We start from the raw sequence: 16,607 nt of genomic DNA on the forward strand, positions 1-16,607 counted from the left end.
TGGATCTTGCAGGAACGTAATTCTCTTTGAGATGTGTAGCTTTGCTGGATTTGGTTGAAACGAGGCTATAAGTTCTAGAGGTGTAGGTGAGGACTGATCAACAAAGAACTCTCATTTCTTTAGGAAATTAAACTCAGAAGCATAGAACTACTGTATTCTGTGCAAGTTTTTTAATTGCTGGGGTTAACTGTTATAAATGTAGTGTCCTTGCCTGTATCAGACTAATGCAAACTAATGCGGTCAGAAAGAGGAAATTAACTGCAGGACTTTCTTGGTTTCCAGGACTAAGAAATGAGGATCGCTTCAGCTCATGGGAGAAAGCTAGCAAGAACAGGTTTTGTATGAAACAAAATTTCAGCTTCAAGTGTTCGAGAGAATATTATTTCCTGATAAGAACCTATGCTGGTCGAAGTTGGATTAGAAACACGTTTGTGTAACTTGAGGATGGTGAAGACAACACCAGAGAAAGTTGCACTTGTCCAGAACTGGGCATTTTAAGTACAGGAGATTTATAACTGAAATCACACTGATAAGAAAACCATGAATGCTAAAGGAAAGGGAGAATGAGGCAAGGAAACTAAATGACTCATGCAACCAGAATGAAAATTAGCATTGGTGCTTACAAGTTAGATTTGGGAATTGAACAGGAATTAGATAAGCTCAGTGATTTGATATCATTGCACTTTGTAATTACAGAAGAATTAAAACAAATTCTTTGGTTATAAATACCCGGAAAAGTTATGTTACACTCAAACAGTTGTAATCTGGGAAAGGTAAAATAGCTGCTAAGTCCCTAGAGAAATACCAAAATAGCGTAGATGAAAACAACCCAACACAAAATCAACCATAATTATAGATGCAAGAAAGAATATCTACATTATTTTTGTCAAAGTCATTTGAACAGAAACAGATGGGTGCAGACCACACAGTCTATGAGGGTTAATCATTGAGATATTTTACTCATTGGAAGTTACTGGCAATATCCGCATCTGTAAAAAGAGTAATGAATGCGACTGGTTGCAAGCTCGAGTTATTGTTCAGGAGTGCAAATCAGCTTTGGAAATCTGTTTGCATTCTAAATTTTACTCCAGCATTTCCTTGACTGAATGGCAATTTTGTTACTTTGGCACTAATTTAAGCTATTTATTATTGCATTAAAGGCATAATGTATATCTAGATTTGTTACATTATATGGTGTTCTTTGTTCCAAGCAATTAGACATTTTTCTCTCCAATTTGTGTTAATTTATCATTGATTTAGAAAAATCACTAAGCAAACAGATAATGTCTTTTTAATAATCATGGGGAAAAATGATTCTTCCCCTGCCCCGCCCCAGGAATTTATTTTTACGCATTGCTAAAATCCTCCCCTGGTTCTCAGTTATCTCAGGCTCTCCTCCAGGCCCTTGATCATCTTTGGGGTCCTTTGCTGGACTTTATCTGGCATGTGAATTTTCAGTCTCATGAAGTCTGTTCTTTTCAAGGATATTACCTATTATGACATTAACTATATTAATTCTCTTTGTACCCAATATTTTTGGTGAGGTATTGGTTAAGAACACACTCCCATAATCTTTGCTTCACTCCATCATTTCTGAATACCCTTTGTTGGGAAGGGGAAAGAGGTTTATTTTGTTAAGAGATCTCTGAAGAATTTGATTAAATACCATAGGTTCCTGCACCAGCCTTCACCACAATTAGCCTTGTATGAGTTAGAGACTGTTTATATCTGAAAGGCAGAAAAGCTTGAACTTTTTCAGTTTCCGAGTGCCTGAGCAGCGTGAAGGATTACAAGTGACCGCGTGACTCCACTTCATGTCTAATCACTCTCACAGCGGGAAGGTATTGAGTTGTTCTTGTGTCCTGGCTTAGTGCCTGTCTGTTTTACTCCTGAGTCTTGGACAGAGTCAACCTGGGTATTTAAACAGAGCTGGATGTACGCTTTTACTGACTGATGAATGTTTTGGATTTATTTTATAGAGAATTTTCTGGATTCCCTGCTTTGAGAAGCTCTAAGAAAGCTTTCTAGTTCACAAGCAATGGCAAGCCTTTTAAGATAGGGGATTTCTCTTTGTTCTACTTGTTTTTTCATATGAAAAGTTTTCCTTAGTCAAATTACTGACTTTCAAAAAATTGTAGAGAAATTTTCTTTGTGACAACTTTCTTTGTGACTATTGGAAAAATATGATCAACGGAACTGTAAATATTCCTTGGTAATTAGAAATGGACTATAAAATCTGCTGAATGGCTGTTAGTTATTCTCTTAACACACAATAATGAAAATCGTGGTTTCAAAAGTCATCAAAGTTCACGTCCACCCAGGCAGGCTTAATTCAGCAAGACTTGCTGAGGACGTGCTGATTTTCTCAAGAGGCCTCCAAAAACAAAGCAAATTTAGAAAACAAAAAGGCCCCCAAACCTCCAGCTGTTTGAGTATTAAAGTCTTGGTTGGGGGGCTTAGAGCTGAGCTATGTCAGGAAATGGGAAATGAACTGAATGTGCTGCAGTGTCACATTTAATATATTTCTTGTGGTGTGTAAAGCGAGAATTTACCATGTCTCATGGCAAAAATTGTCTCTTCTAGGGACTAATCACTGAAGCTGTTCATTTTTCCCTTCTTGGTCAGAATTCCAAATGTAACCTTTCAACAGCAATCCATTTGACAGTGTTTCTGTTAATGCTTGAACGTACTGATGCCATGTAGCAAGGTACAGGTTTAGGAGAAGGGTGCTTGATTGTGTGAGTGCGTGTGCCGCTGTGGGCAGGACGCAGACCTCAGGCAGGAACGTGTTGCAGAAGCACCAAGCACGATCCTCCTACTGAACTACACCAAGCCTCTAGCTTTTATGCTTTCCCCCCTGCCCCCCCAACGCTGGTAAATGCAAAGTAAGGTAGTAAAGCTGCTACAGAAGGCTTGTGCTGAAGAAGATACATCAAAATGTTATTTTCAGAATGTAAAGATGATGCTTATACCCCCGTCCCCTTACCGAGATGCAGTATCTCGGTGGTCAGTGGAGCTGTGGATGAGGGGAAGGCTGTGGATGTTGTCTGCCTGGACTTCAGCAAAGCCTTTGACACTGTCTCCCACAGCATTCTCCTGGAGAAGCTGGCGACTCGTGGCTCACACAGGTGCACTCTTCCCTGGGTAAAAAACTGTCTGGATGGCCGAGCCCGGAGAGTTGTGGTGAATGGGGTGAAATCCAGTTGGTGGCCGGTCACAGGCGGAGTCCCCCAGGGCTCAGTTTTGGGGCCGGTCTTGTTTAATATCTTTATCAATGATCTGGATGAGGGGATAGAGTGCACCCTCAGCAAGTTTGCAGATGACACCAAGTTGGGCGGGAGTGTTGATCTGCTGGAGGGTCGGAAGGCTCCGCAGAGGGATCTGGACAGGCTGGATGGATGGGCTGAGGCCAATTGTATGAGGTTCAACAAGGCCAAGTGCCGGGTCCTGCACTTGGGTCACAACAACCCCATGCAACGCTACAAGCTTGGGGACGAGTGGCTGGAAAGCTGCCCCGCAGAAAAGGACCTGGGGGTGTTGGTCGACAGCCGGCTGAAGATGAGCCAGCAGTGTGCCCAGGTGGCCAAGAAGGCCAACGCCATCCTGGCCTGTATCAGAAACAGTGTGGCCAGCAGGAGCAGGGAGGGGATCGTGCCCCTGTACTCGGCGCTGGTGAGGCCGCACCTCGAATACTGTGTTCAGTTTTGGGCCCCTACAAGAAGGACATTGAGGTGCTGGAGAGTGTCCAGAGAAGGGCGACAAAGCTGATGAGGGGTCTGGAGCACAAGTCTGATGAGGAGCGGCTGAGGGAGCTGGGGTTGTTCAGTCTGGAGAAGAGGAGGCTGAGGGGAGACCTCATCGCTCTCTACAATTACCTGAAAGGGGGTTGCAGAGAGGTGGGTGTTGGTCTCTTCTCCCAAGTGACAAGTGACAGGACAAGAGGAAATGGCCTCAAGTTGCCCCAGGGGAGGTTCAGGCTGGATATTAGGGAAAAGTTCTTTACTGAGAGAGTGGTGAAGCATTGGAAGAGGCTGCCCAGGGAGGTGGTGGAGTCACCCTCTCTGGAGGTATTCAAGGAGCGTGTGGATGTGGCATTGTGGGATGTGGCTTGATGGGCATGGTGCTGTGTGGTGTGGGTGGGTTGTTTTGGTGTGGGTTGTGGTGTATTTTGTGGTTTGTGGATGGTTTTGGTATTTTTTTGTGTGTGTGTATTTTTGGTTTTTTTTTTTGTTGTTTTTTTTATGGTTGGACTTGATGATCTTACAGGTCTTTTCCAACCTTAGTGATTCTGTGATTCTGTGTGTTCATTGACTTCAGTTAATTTTGGGGCATTTCATTTTAGTCCTACTACTGAGTGATAATAACTTAAAAATGAGCTGTCTTTAAGGAAACATCATGTCTTTCAAGTATATGTATCCCCTTTAAATTGTAGGTTACACACGTGATACTCTGCATGTCTCCGTACTGAGCAATTGAGTCCATACTGTTATCCAACCAGATGCATGTGGAAAAAAATACATGTGCTTAATTTAAATGTACTTTTCAGTGTGGAAAAAATAACAGACTTGATTTTTTAAAAAAATCATTATCTTTAGAAAATTTGTTGTGATTCATTCTCAGTATTTTGTTTCAGGAAGGTAGTTTCTCATTCGAGTGGTACATTGGTTTGAGTTTCCTCCTGCTCTTTTCTTCCTCTTGTAATTATTACTAAGCCAGATGAGTGTTTTTTAACTCGGAAAAGAGCAATCCTCCCAAATAATTTGATGGCACTGTAGCCCTAAGGTGTTGTACTTACTTTCCACGTATCTGTATTTTTGTGTGTGCTACTTTTCCCTAGTTAGATACTATTTGAAATGAGAAGGCGGCTGTGTGGCAGCCTAACAGAATGATCTTTGTACAGCTGATAATTGAGGGTTTATATTTTATAGCCTGGGACGTGACTTGGAGACCTGGGAGTACCAGAAGATGCAGAATAGGATTGGAGGTGTGTCCCCATTGCTTGGTGTTGGAGCCGCCTGCAAGTTGCGTGTCAAAGGGTTGCTTAGTTTCAGAAACGAGCCCAGACCAGCTCTTCCAATGATACGCTGTAAAATAGCTCTTCTTTGCTCTTTTAGGAAGGCGTAATGGTAAGGTACGGCTGTTTCATTTGACAATTACTTTTTTGTACTTCAGTCTTTCAAGCGTTGTGCATCCTTGAAAGCAATGGATTCTCATCAAGAGCCTTAAAGGCTGTTTCGTGTGTCCATTACAGTATGTTGTAGCTTTGTTTGCAGTGGTTAAGAGAATACAAAAAACAGGGGAAGAGACTTGACAACAGTTTTTTGAGAAAACAAATGAAGGGTGCTGAAGTGCTTAACTGTATGCATATATATGGAATTTGTGAACTAGAAAATCAAGGGGTTAATCTTCTGTTTTATTCTTTCATGCTCTTCTGAGACTGGTAGGTGCTCCCCATCTTGGCTCAGTTACCTTCTACATTTGCCAGTTGTAATCATTTAATTGTGATCAAACAACAGTGCTTTAACATGAATCTATGTAATCTCTTGTTTAATAGCACATACTAGTGTTTCTTTTGATCTTATCTGTCTAGAGATTGCTTGAGGCTTGCTGGCAGAAAAAAAAAATCAAGAGCCTCTAACACCTGAAGTGGTGTAGGTGTAACTAAATTGGCCAAGTGCCCAATAACGATCTGACAAATTTGTTTCTACATTTTCATAAAGCCTGTCAAAGTAGCAGCAATGTTGCATTGCTTCAGAAGTTACCTAATTTAAACTGGAAAAATAATCATCATGTGGATGACCAAGATTATGACAATAGTTTTTGCCAGTACTTTGATAGCTCATGAAATTCTCCCCAAATACGGTGGGTTTCCAGTAGAGAAGGACAACAGGTGATATAAAGGTTTTGATTTAACAGCGTTTACGATAGAAAGAAGGTAAAACATTGCATAACTTGAAATGTCCGAAGGGAGGTTGTTCCATTTTAGGATTATCAATTGGCAAATGTCTTTTGGGATCACTAGAAATTCAAGCTTGCTGAAAGACAGCCGCTGTTTTCCAGGAGTCGGTATGCTTTTGTACAAAACCAAGTTACCTGTTTTCAACATGAAATACCTTTATATCTTTGTTTTAAAAACTTTAATAGTGATGTTTCTGTGCAGGAACTATGTGACTTTTTTTAATAAGCAATGGCAGCACTGAGAATCAAATAGCTCATTTTTACTACTTACTGCAGTTCGTAGGAATTGGAAGGGTGCTGTTAATAGAGAAATAAGGGATACTATAAGGATTACTATTTAAAAGGTAATTAAAAAAAGATGTAGATCACGATTTTTCAATTAATATGTAAAAGAGTGGGTAGTATATGACTGCCGAGTAACCAGACAGTGCCAAACTTTGAACATATTCATACCCAGCAAGTACTGAGAGTAATATTTGATTCTGGCGTATGTGTTTTGTTAAATCTGTGTCAGAGCTTGGAGTAGCAGTCATTCCAGACCTGTACGTGCCTGAGGAAACTCAGAGTGCTTTGCATGCCCCGTTGGCTCCTTCTCTCTCCACAGGGGATTGAAATCTAAGGATTCTGTGGCTAAATACAGATGTTAGTCATTCAAAACGCCCTGGCCCTATCTAAGGGGGTTGTTTGGTCCTCTGAGGTGAGACAGCTCTGGCCTCGGAGAGAGGAACAAGGGACTCTGAGACACAGGAAGGTGGATGGCTGCAATAGTGATGGAGCTGCTGCAGGATTTGGGAGTGTATTTTCCCTTCAGCCTTCGCTGTATTTTTACTATAGCCTTAATGAGTCGCTTGGCAGATCTGAAGTATGTATTTTGTTCAATACTGAAATTCAAATAAAACCAACAGGTTCAGAATCTTTTGCTGAGAGGTGTACAAATGCATGTTTTAGCATATGTAGTGCATTCATCTAAAATACACATGTGAATAATACTGTTGTCGTGAATGCTGACACTGCAGGAGACCATTATAATCATTCAGTCATTTACTGCTTAAGACTGGTGAATCTCACCACATTGTGCATCAAGTGTACGTAGTACACAAAACAGTCTAATCATATTTGGTTAAGTACTCTTACTAACCAGAGGAAAAAGTTGCCATCTTACTAGTCTGAATTTGACAGACTTCAGGTTCAAGCCATCATATGTTGTTTTTTTCTGCCAAGTTAAAGAATCATCTTTACTCATCCAGGCTCTTGTAGTGATACTCCAGCCACCTCCACATCTTCTCTTGAATGAGCCAAAAGCAGTAGTGGCATCTCTAGTTTTATTGCAAATCATGTATTCTGGGCATTGAATTGGTCTTTGTAGCTGCCTCTTCTGTTTTGGGTTTTTTTGGGTTTTTTTTTTTTTTTAGCTCTCTAACTGGTGAGCATAAAGTTATGCTGGTGTTGCTCTCAGGAGAATCCACTGTGCTAGCCCAAGAAGACCAGCAGTCTAAAAGGTGGGGAAAAAATGATGGAGGACGCAATAAAAACCTCCCCAAGTGATTTTTACTCACTTGGGACAGTAAACAGAGAACTGAGGGGGAGAGCATGAGAACAGACAGGAGCTGGTTCAGTGCTCAGCGAAACCACTTGCCAAACCCATTGCTACTATAATCTAGTAGTAAGTGGCTGTTACAGCCTTTGTCTGGACCGTGTCAGAGTGTAAGTGCTGTTCATAGCAGCACACTCCGGCGGTATAGCTGATATTATTAGCAGCTCATGGGTTTAGGGCCGAAGTCCTGCCCTTTACTCCCATATAGGTGAAGATGTAGCTGTCATGTACGAACTGCCATGTCAGCTAATGGTGACCCAATTCCATCAGGTAATTATTTACTATGTTAATTTCTTGCCTGGGGTGTTAAATAATAATAGAAAATAACTACGTACATTAGTAAGAGTGATCATCAGATCAGATTTCAAGGGGCTGAACATAAAGAAATGTGGCAACTATTTTCACATAAGTTCTTTTTATAGAACTTCAGGTATCTTTTGTATCTTTTATATGACTTCTGGTATCTTTGTCTGATTACTCAGAAACATTCTGTGATTTCCATCCCCTTTAAGTATTAGAAAATTATAGAAAATTTTATGCTTTTTAACCAGCTATTTTGTTATTGGAAAAGAATAGCATATCAAATTTATAAAGACAATTCGTTGATTAAGACGCTACAGGTTATGTTATGTAATGTGCAGGTAGAAAAGAAATATTCCATGCACATTTATTTCCTTGGTCATGGAGTACAAGGCCATTACATTAATCTGAATGTCTAGTTCCATGATTTTAATTTTTTTTATTAGAAGGGAGCTTGCTTAAGAGATTATCTTAGTGATAAGAGCTGTAGAAAGCATTTTTCTTGAAGCAATAACATGTCTTGAAATAAAATTTAGGAATAACAAGTAACAACTGACAAATTTCTATGATTGCACCAATATATAATTATAGTGCTGTTTGTGTAGCTCTGTGGATTTATGGTTAAAGCTAGGGGTTTTTTATTAGACCAATTTTATTAGACCAATTTGTCTTCCTGGACTTTAGTGAAGCCTTCGACACTGTCTCCCACAGCATTCTCCTGGAGAAGCTGGCGAATTGTGGCTCAGACAGGTACACTCTTCGCTGGGTAAAAAACTGTCTGGACGGCCGAGCCCAGAGAGTTGTGGTGAATGGGGTGAAATCCAGCTGGCGGCCGGTCACAAGCGGAGTCCCCCAGGGCTCAGTTTTGGGACCGGTCTTGTTTAATGTCTTCATTGATGATCTGGATGAGGGGATAGAGTGCACCCTCAGCAAGTTTGCAGATGACACCAAGTTGGGAGGGAGTGTTGATCTGCTGGAGGGTGGGAAGGCTCTGCAGAGGGATCTGGACAGGCTGGATGGATGGGCTGAGGCCAATTGTATGAGGTTCAACAAGGCCAAGTGCCGGGTCCTGCACTTGGGTCACAACAACCCCAGGCAACACTACAGGCTTGGGGACGAGTGGCTGGAAAGCTGCCCCGCAGAAAAGGACCTGGGGGTGTTGGTCGACAGCCACTGAATATGAGCCAGCAGTGTGCCCAGGTGGCCAAGAAGGCCAACGGCATCCTGGCTTGTATCAGAAATGGTGTGGCCAGCAGGAGCAGGGAGGGGATCGTGCCCCTGTACTCGGCGCTGGTGAGGCCGCACCTCGAATCCTGTGTTCAGTGTTGGGCCCCTCCCTACAAGAAGGACATTGAGGTGCTGGAGCGTGTCCAGAGAAGGGCGACGAAGCTGGTGAGGGGTCTGGAGCACAAGTCTGATGAGCGGCTGAGGGAGCTGGGGTTGTTCAGTCTGGAGAAGAGGAGGCTGAGGGGAGACCTCATCGCTCTCTACAATTACCTGAAAGGGGGTTGCAGAGAGGTGGGTGTTGGTCTCTTCTCCCAAGTGATGAGTGACAGGACAAGAGGAAATGTCCTCAAGTTGTGCCAGGGGAGGTTTAGGCTGGATATTAGGAAATGAAAGGGTTGTTAGACACTGGAATAAACTGCCCAGGGCGGTGGTGGAGTCACCATCACTGGAGGTGTTCAAGGAACGTGTGGATGTGGCATTGTGGGACATGGTTTAGTGGGCATGGTGGTGTTAGTTGATGGTTGGACTTGATGATCTTACAGGTCTTTTCCAACCTTAGTGATTCTGTGATTCTGTGAATATGTATGGGAAAAAACAGAATGGCTTTTGGGAACAAAAAGTCCTTCCTCATGTCTGAAGTAGAGGTAAATCTGAAGAATGGGTTGTATACTCAAAAGTCCGATGGAGCATCTTCCTTCATCCCTGGTAAGGTTAGCTGAGATAATAAAAGATATTACAACTGCCATACTGCTATTCAACTAGGTGTATAAAGGAGAAAGGGTGCTTATAACCTCTATCAGCAGAGACAGCAGTAAGCTCTTCTGTGGATAAATGAATTGTTTTAAGGATTAAAAGAATAATGTGAAATAGTTTTTTTTTTCAGGATCATGTATTTTAAGAGTAAAAATTTGTGACCACTATACAAAGCTTCCAGTTATTTGTATATAGATCATAAAATGCTTGTAAAACTGAAAATCGGTATTAAAAAGTAGTCATTTGAGAAAGCAAGTGCATATTAGTATTAAATCCTTATTACTATGGCCATACTTGTAGAAATATTAATTAGTGATTGATTAAAAAATGTGTAATACTAAGTTCACTTTCTTTTTTTTGTAACTTTTGGAAGAAATTGGTTCAAGTAATAATTATTGGAGGGACTTCTTTTAACTGGGTTTTTAATTTTCGATCATTTTTACCAATAAAAGTTTCCTCAGGCAGATTTTAGCAGACAGTTCTTTCTTCTGTAGCACACAGCCTTCAGGAACTAGGAGTAGTAACTTTATTTTTTTTGTCATCAAGTGTAAATATAGCTCTCACATACATTGCGAAGTGGTTGATCAAGAAGGTGACAGTTTTCAGGCTTCATGAATATGCCTGCAGTCAAGTGTTGATGTGCCAGTGGTTGAAACAGCCTCAGGTCTTCTGTGAGCTGGGTTTAACACTATTCAGTGTTGAACTGTAGCTCTGACACTCGAAATGCGTCTACCAGCTGATATCACTGACATGTTCTTTTCCCTCCTCCTGTCCTCATTTACATAGATATCGTGTATCTTCAGTGCTTTTCCTTTTAATTACAAGGTCTATGTTACTTTATCACAGACTTCAGTCCTACTTAAGGAAGGTACATGCAACCTTGGGATTAGGTAATACGCACAAAAATTCAGAATACATGAGACTCAAGAGTAGTTTTAATAGTTTTGTCAACGTTATTTGTCCTTTCTGGTCCAAGGTTTCTATCTGGCTGTGAGGGCAAGTTGTCTGTGAGCTGGGGCTGCTGGTGTTACTGGGGCTGCTGGTGTTACTGGGGCTGCTGGTAACTGCTTTCAGCCAGAGCTTTTTGTTTTGTGCTCAGAACTGGGAACTGATGAATGTTGCTTCATGATACTGTTTGTAGGAAGGCTAAGCTGCCTTGAGAAAAAAAATAAAAAATATTGGCTTTGTCAGCCAACAGAGATCTGGAAAAAGTACCTCTTAACTTTTGTCAGCAACTTACCTCTTTATTTATTAAGGTCTAGTATAGTACAGTAAAGTATAATCTAATCAGTTAAATTGCAGTGCTTACCTTACACACCAAATATGCTAGCCTGTCCTGGAGCGTAGGGATTTTTCCTTGTAAATTGTGCACATCTCTTTAAAAATGTTCAAACATTTAGGTCGTATCATTCTCATTAGAAACATGTAGGTCGTCTGCTTGTTCTATCTGTTGCAGCTGGGAAGTTTCAAGGTCTGGGTGTTGCCAAGCACAATTTGTTGACCTTGTATCGTAAATCAAAAAGTGAGGGACTCTGCAAAAAAATCCCAAATGAGGCTTCCTGCTCTGTAGATTGTAAGGCTTAAATTCACTCAATGTTTAGAATTACATTTCTGTAGGCCTTAGTATTTTTTCTCTCTTTTAGTGTAGTTATTTTAAAATCTAAAATAGGTATTGCATATTGTACTGAGGATGCTACAAAACATTCTATAGAATGGGGGAAAGTTGAAAAAAAGGCTTATTTTGAAAGTAGCTTAATTTTGGAGCATGGAGACCATTTGCCTTCTATTTCTTGGTGCTATGGTAAGAAGGCGGTGACTGGGGTTGTGCATTTCATGTAGAACAGGCTGGTTTAGCTGCACATCTTGCTGTCCTTCAGCTGTGTAAAAGTTGGGAGAGAGAGTGTCAAATGTGCCCAGAGCATTTCTGGGAGGTGTTTGCCTCTGCTGATCTTAAACGCCTCTGATAAAGGAGATTCCACACTCTCACAGGCAACTTGTTCTAGTTCATCACTACCCTGTAGAGAGACTTCTTCCTAATTTCTAACCTACGTTCTCTTTGTTGTAGATTTAGCTCTGTCTTCCTCCTTCTGTACTCAATGAGACAGATTTATCAGGATATGATAATTATATGAAAATAGTTGTCATGTTTGTCACTAGCTACCTCTTTTTTAGTTTAGGCAGTTTCCCAACAGTTGTGGATTGCACACCTCTTATTTTCATCGTGCTCTTCTGGGCTGCCTTGTTTTGTCTACGCTTTTCTTCAACAGTAGTGCCCAACACCATATTCCAGGGTGTTGCTAGCACCAGGTCATTAATGTAATACACTGTGACATCTTACCTCCTCTGCTTCTGAAAGAGTCATTATCTATTTTCCAGCGCTTTCCGCAGCCTCGCATTGCTGGCGCCTGTTTATTTGTGATCTGCGGAATTTGTTATACTCTTGTACTGCCTATGCAGTTGTTTCTTCTTGTGTTTTTTTTTGTGTATGTGACTACTTCTGCCAAGTACTTCCTACTTGTTTTTATTGAATTTCATCTTGTTGACTTTGGGCAATTCAATCACTTTGTGTGAAGACCTGGCCTCTAAAGGATTTTGTGAATTTGTGACATATTCTCTGTTCCATCATTCAAGTCATTACTGAAGAGGGCAGTAAAACCTCTTTGGTGACCTCAGTTAAAACGCCTTGTAGTTTGGTAATGGACTGCTAACTATTAAGAGTTTCCTCCTGTAGTGTTCTCGAGCAGCTCTGTGCCTGCTTACTGAATCAGCATATGCAACTGCCACAAGGTGCATTAAAGTTCAGATAAATTACATCTGCTCCTTTCCTTAAAGCATCTGTCAAAGAAGAAAATTACAATAGTTTTCATTTACTTGTTTATTGTCTTGGTTGTTTCTTATTGTCTTGTTATCTAGATGTTTATAAACTGGCTGTTTCAAATAATTTATTTCAGTGTAGTTGTGGCTATTAGAAGTGGCCTGGTTGACTGACTGATATTCCCTGAACTTCTCATTTGCAAAAATTGGTACTGGTTTCCTCTTTTCCACATGGCCAAGGTCTTCCTCATCTTATTTTTTTCAAAGAATACTTTTAAGTTCTGGAAGACATCTGATAACTATAGAGCTTGATTAAGCAAGTTCTTTAAGTACTTTAAGTTGCCCAGATTTTGCAAAAAAAAAAATACAGATTATAGACAAATTGATGATAGGTGGATGGTGAGGTGGACTGAAAACTGGCTGGGCTGAACTTGTCAGGCTCGAAGGGTTGTGATCAGCAGCACAAAGTCCGGTGGGAGGCCAGTCACTGGTGGTGTACCCCAAGGGTCCATATTGGGGTCAGCAGCATCTTCATTGACAACCTGGATGAGAGGAGAGGAGGCTGCACCCTCAGCAGGCTTGCAGGTGATACAAAACTGGGACGAGTTGTTGCTGCACCAGGTAGTTGTGCTGCCATCCAGAGGAACCTCAACAGGCTGGAGAAACGGGCTGACAGGAGCCTCATGAGGTTCAACAAAGGGAAGTGCCCAGTCCTGCCCCTGGGGAGGAATAACCCCAGGCACCAGTATATGCTGGAAATACGTATTTCCAGATATATATATCTGGAAAGCAGCTTTGTAGAAAAGAGCCTGGGAGTCGTGGTGGACACCAAGCTGAACATGAGCCAGCAAGAAGCCCTTCCAGCAAAGGAGGCCACCAGCCTCTTGGGCTGCATTAGAAGAAGCAGGTCAAGGGAGGTGGTTTTTCCCCTCTACTCAGCCCTGGTGAGACAAATCTGGAGTGCTGTGTCCAGCGCTGGGCTTCCCAGTACAAGAGAGACATAAACATTCTGGAGTGAGTGGCCACAAAGATGGTTAAGGGCTTGGAGCATCTCTCATACCAGGAGAGGCTGAGAGAGCTGGGGTGGTTTAGCCTGGAGAAGAGAGAGCTTGGAGGGAATCTTAGGGATGTACACATGTATACTTCTTAGGTTGTTATCAAACCCATTTAAGAAAAGAAAAAAAGGGAAAGAAAAAGAGACTTTTTAATGGAGTGTTTTTAATATGCAAAGGCATACTTCCCACCCAGCCACCCCCATCCCCCAAAACTGTTTTTTTTGCCATTTCTCACTTAATTTCTCAATATCATTGCTCAGGCTGTCAAGGCTTCTTGTCCCTTCTGTCTCCCAGAAATGGCATCCAAAGAATTGATGATTGTTGTTTGAATGATGAAATACGGTTTGAACTTTGGAGGGTTAGGGCAGATCTTTTTAAGTAGAACTCGGGTTTAAATGTAAGTCTGCTTTCGCTGCTAGTTTGAACTGGAATATATCATTGTCCTCACTTTACCCTAATGATTTCATATAAAATTATTTCAGATGTTCACATTTTGGTGCAGAGTGATAAAATACGGTAGTACTGATGAAGGAAAAGGAAGAAAACTGGGTAGTTTACACAGTAAACATTATAATGTCTTGTGTGACCTAATTTTAAGTCACATGCCAGAGGACTTAGAAAAGGGAAATAGTCTCATTGTAAGTTTGTTTTTTTTCTCTGGAAGTCATTGTAAGCTTCTCCTATTCAAATTTTTATCACGCTTTCTGATCTATATCAGCATGCATCAGCCTGCTGTTCTGCGTGTTTGTAACCTTCAAACATGCACTGCTGCCAGCGTTTCCATTTCTTTTCACTTAAGCTACCTGTATCCTATCATGATCAAAACTTCTTGAACCCTTGAAAATAAGTGCAAGTGTTTCACTTGCGATTTTTCTGTAAGGTTTTTGCCACCTGAATGGTGGTATGAATATGGGCGCGTGTATCTAGAACAAAACAGCATTTTCTTGCTCTCCAGCTGTATCTGGCAAAGATGGCATGGATTAAGGCAGGTTATGAATTTAAAGCGTGGTGGTGTTGTTCCTGAAACAGCTACAAGCAGAACAGAACTACAAGCAGTTCTAGAGTCAGGGTACAACGGGTTGTTGGTATCTCAGGGAGGATGGCTTCATCCTTTCTCCCCTTCCCTGCTCCTGGCTCGGAGGTCCCCCTCCATCCCTTTTGCCTGTGCCTGCTCTGGTGCTTTAACACCCTTCCAGTGATCTCCTTATCTCACCAAACTGGCAGAAAACTCTGCAAAGTTTTGATATACTATTTTTCCTCCTTGAATTCACACAAGTGTGCTAAGTGCGCTCACTGACTCTTTTATAATCTAGAGCAAGACTGGATTGTTCCCAGTGAGTTCAACATGAAGGTAAACTACTAGAAAGGATACTCTCATTTGGGAATAAAATTATCTACTCTCAAACTTGCTCGAAAGCAGTTAAGCAGAAGCAGCTGTCTGTACAGACATCTTAAATCTCCTGCCTTTTAAACTGAAACTAGCAATATGCTATTTGAATAAATCACAAAAGCAAAGAGAGTCAAGAGTTAATGTTTAAATTTCCATTCTTTCGCTTTATTGTTTTCATTCTATTGCTTTATTATTTTTTCCATTCTATTGTTTTATTATTATTTTATTATTTATTATGCTATTATTTATTATTTTATTCCGCACTATTTTAAGTGGCATCATTTGCTGTGTCGGTTGTGCCGCTACCCTGGTTTGGATTTCATATTTTTTTTATCTTCTACAGGAACAGCTCAAAGTCCACTAGAAACAAAAGAATCCTTTTTGGTGGATTCAGACAAGCTTTCATTCTGGTCCATCAAGCATATAAATAAAGTCTAACTTTTATAGTAACAGTTGTAAAATCTTCATGATCCAGAACATGCAGTAGTCGTGTGATGTTTAATGTAATAACACTCTTTCTCCTTCTTGTAGGTCCTTTTGTTCTGCATCACAGCTGCTCTGTTCATGTTCTTTTTCAGGTATGTTGCTAGTATATCTATTTATGTTTGTAAAGATTATTTTAAACAGCATTTCTAAGAGCTTACTTGATTTTTGGTATTCATCTGAAAACTTGTATATTCTTGACTCAAGCTTTCTGAATCGAGTAGGGTGCTTCCATGGCATGTGAACATAATTGGGCTAAAAAGGGAAACGCTGAGTTAAATGCTTTAAATCTTTTGGAGATTATACTGAGTACTTAAGGAGCCTCCTCTCATCTCATAATTAAGACCCTGGAGATCTAACATTACATAGTATGAAAACAGCTGAAATAATGCTTTTCATATATGTTCTTAAATAGCTTACGGCAGGGAAGATAACATTTGTTCTTCTGGTGAAAATAGAGGAGAACAGGAAAATGAGGTTTTATGGTCTTAAGTAACATCAAATATTTGACGTGCGTGCAGGCGCAACTACCTTCATTTAATTTTAGAGTAAACTAATTTCACATACATTTTCACAAGTTATCAGTTGTGTTTCTGACAACATACAGTAGTGGGGTTGGATGAGAGACTCATTTTAATAACTTTTTTCTCTCTCTGTTTGCAAGATATATGTAAAAAGTCATTTACTTTGTCATTGTTTCCCTTTTAAACACCAGACCTCTCAAATTTTCTTTATTATATCTCAAGCTGGAAAGTTGCTTGCTAAAGTAACCTTTGACTACAACCCTTTGACTTAGAATTTTCCGTGGCATGTAGCCATCTCTGGTTCTTCAAGCCATATGATCCCCTGGTAATTGCAAAACTCTGGAAGCTGCAGCTTGTTTTTTTGTAATTCCATTTCTTACGAATTACTTACAGATCCTGGCCAAGAACAGCCTGTGGATATGGCAGAGCTGTTAATTTAAAAGCTGCAAAGAAGCACTCCTTCTTTCATCTACCACCCATTAAGACCCTTGCATTGGCAGTCTTCTCCT

The 16,607-nt window shown here is 40.8% G+C and overlaps 1 protein-coding gene across 2 annotated transcripts in view; it reads left to right on the forward strand.

The window, feature by feature from the left end:
* TMEM135 (transmembrane protein 135) overlaps window positions 1-16,607 on the forward strand; it is a 192,627-nt gene that overhangs the window by 108,262 nt on the left and 67,758 nt on the right. For both annotated transcript variants that reach the window (XM_059816739.1, XM_059816745.1), the window contains one exon: window positions 15,623-15,669. In XM_059816739.1, the coding sequence (XP_059672722.1) occupies window positions 15,623-15,669 (47 nt within the window). The remainder of the gene's footprint in view (window positions 1-15,622; window positions 15,670-16,607) is intronic.

The sequence above is a fragment of the Gavia stellata genome, chromosome 1 (genome assembly GCF_030936135.1).
Source record: "Gavia stellata isolate bGavSte3 chromosome 1, bGavSte3.hap2, whole genome shotgun sequence".
NCBI classification, from domain to species: domain Eukaryota; kingdom Metazoa; phylum Chordata; class Aves; order Gaviiformes; family Gaviidae; genus Gavia; species Gavia stellata.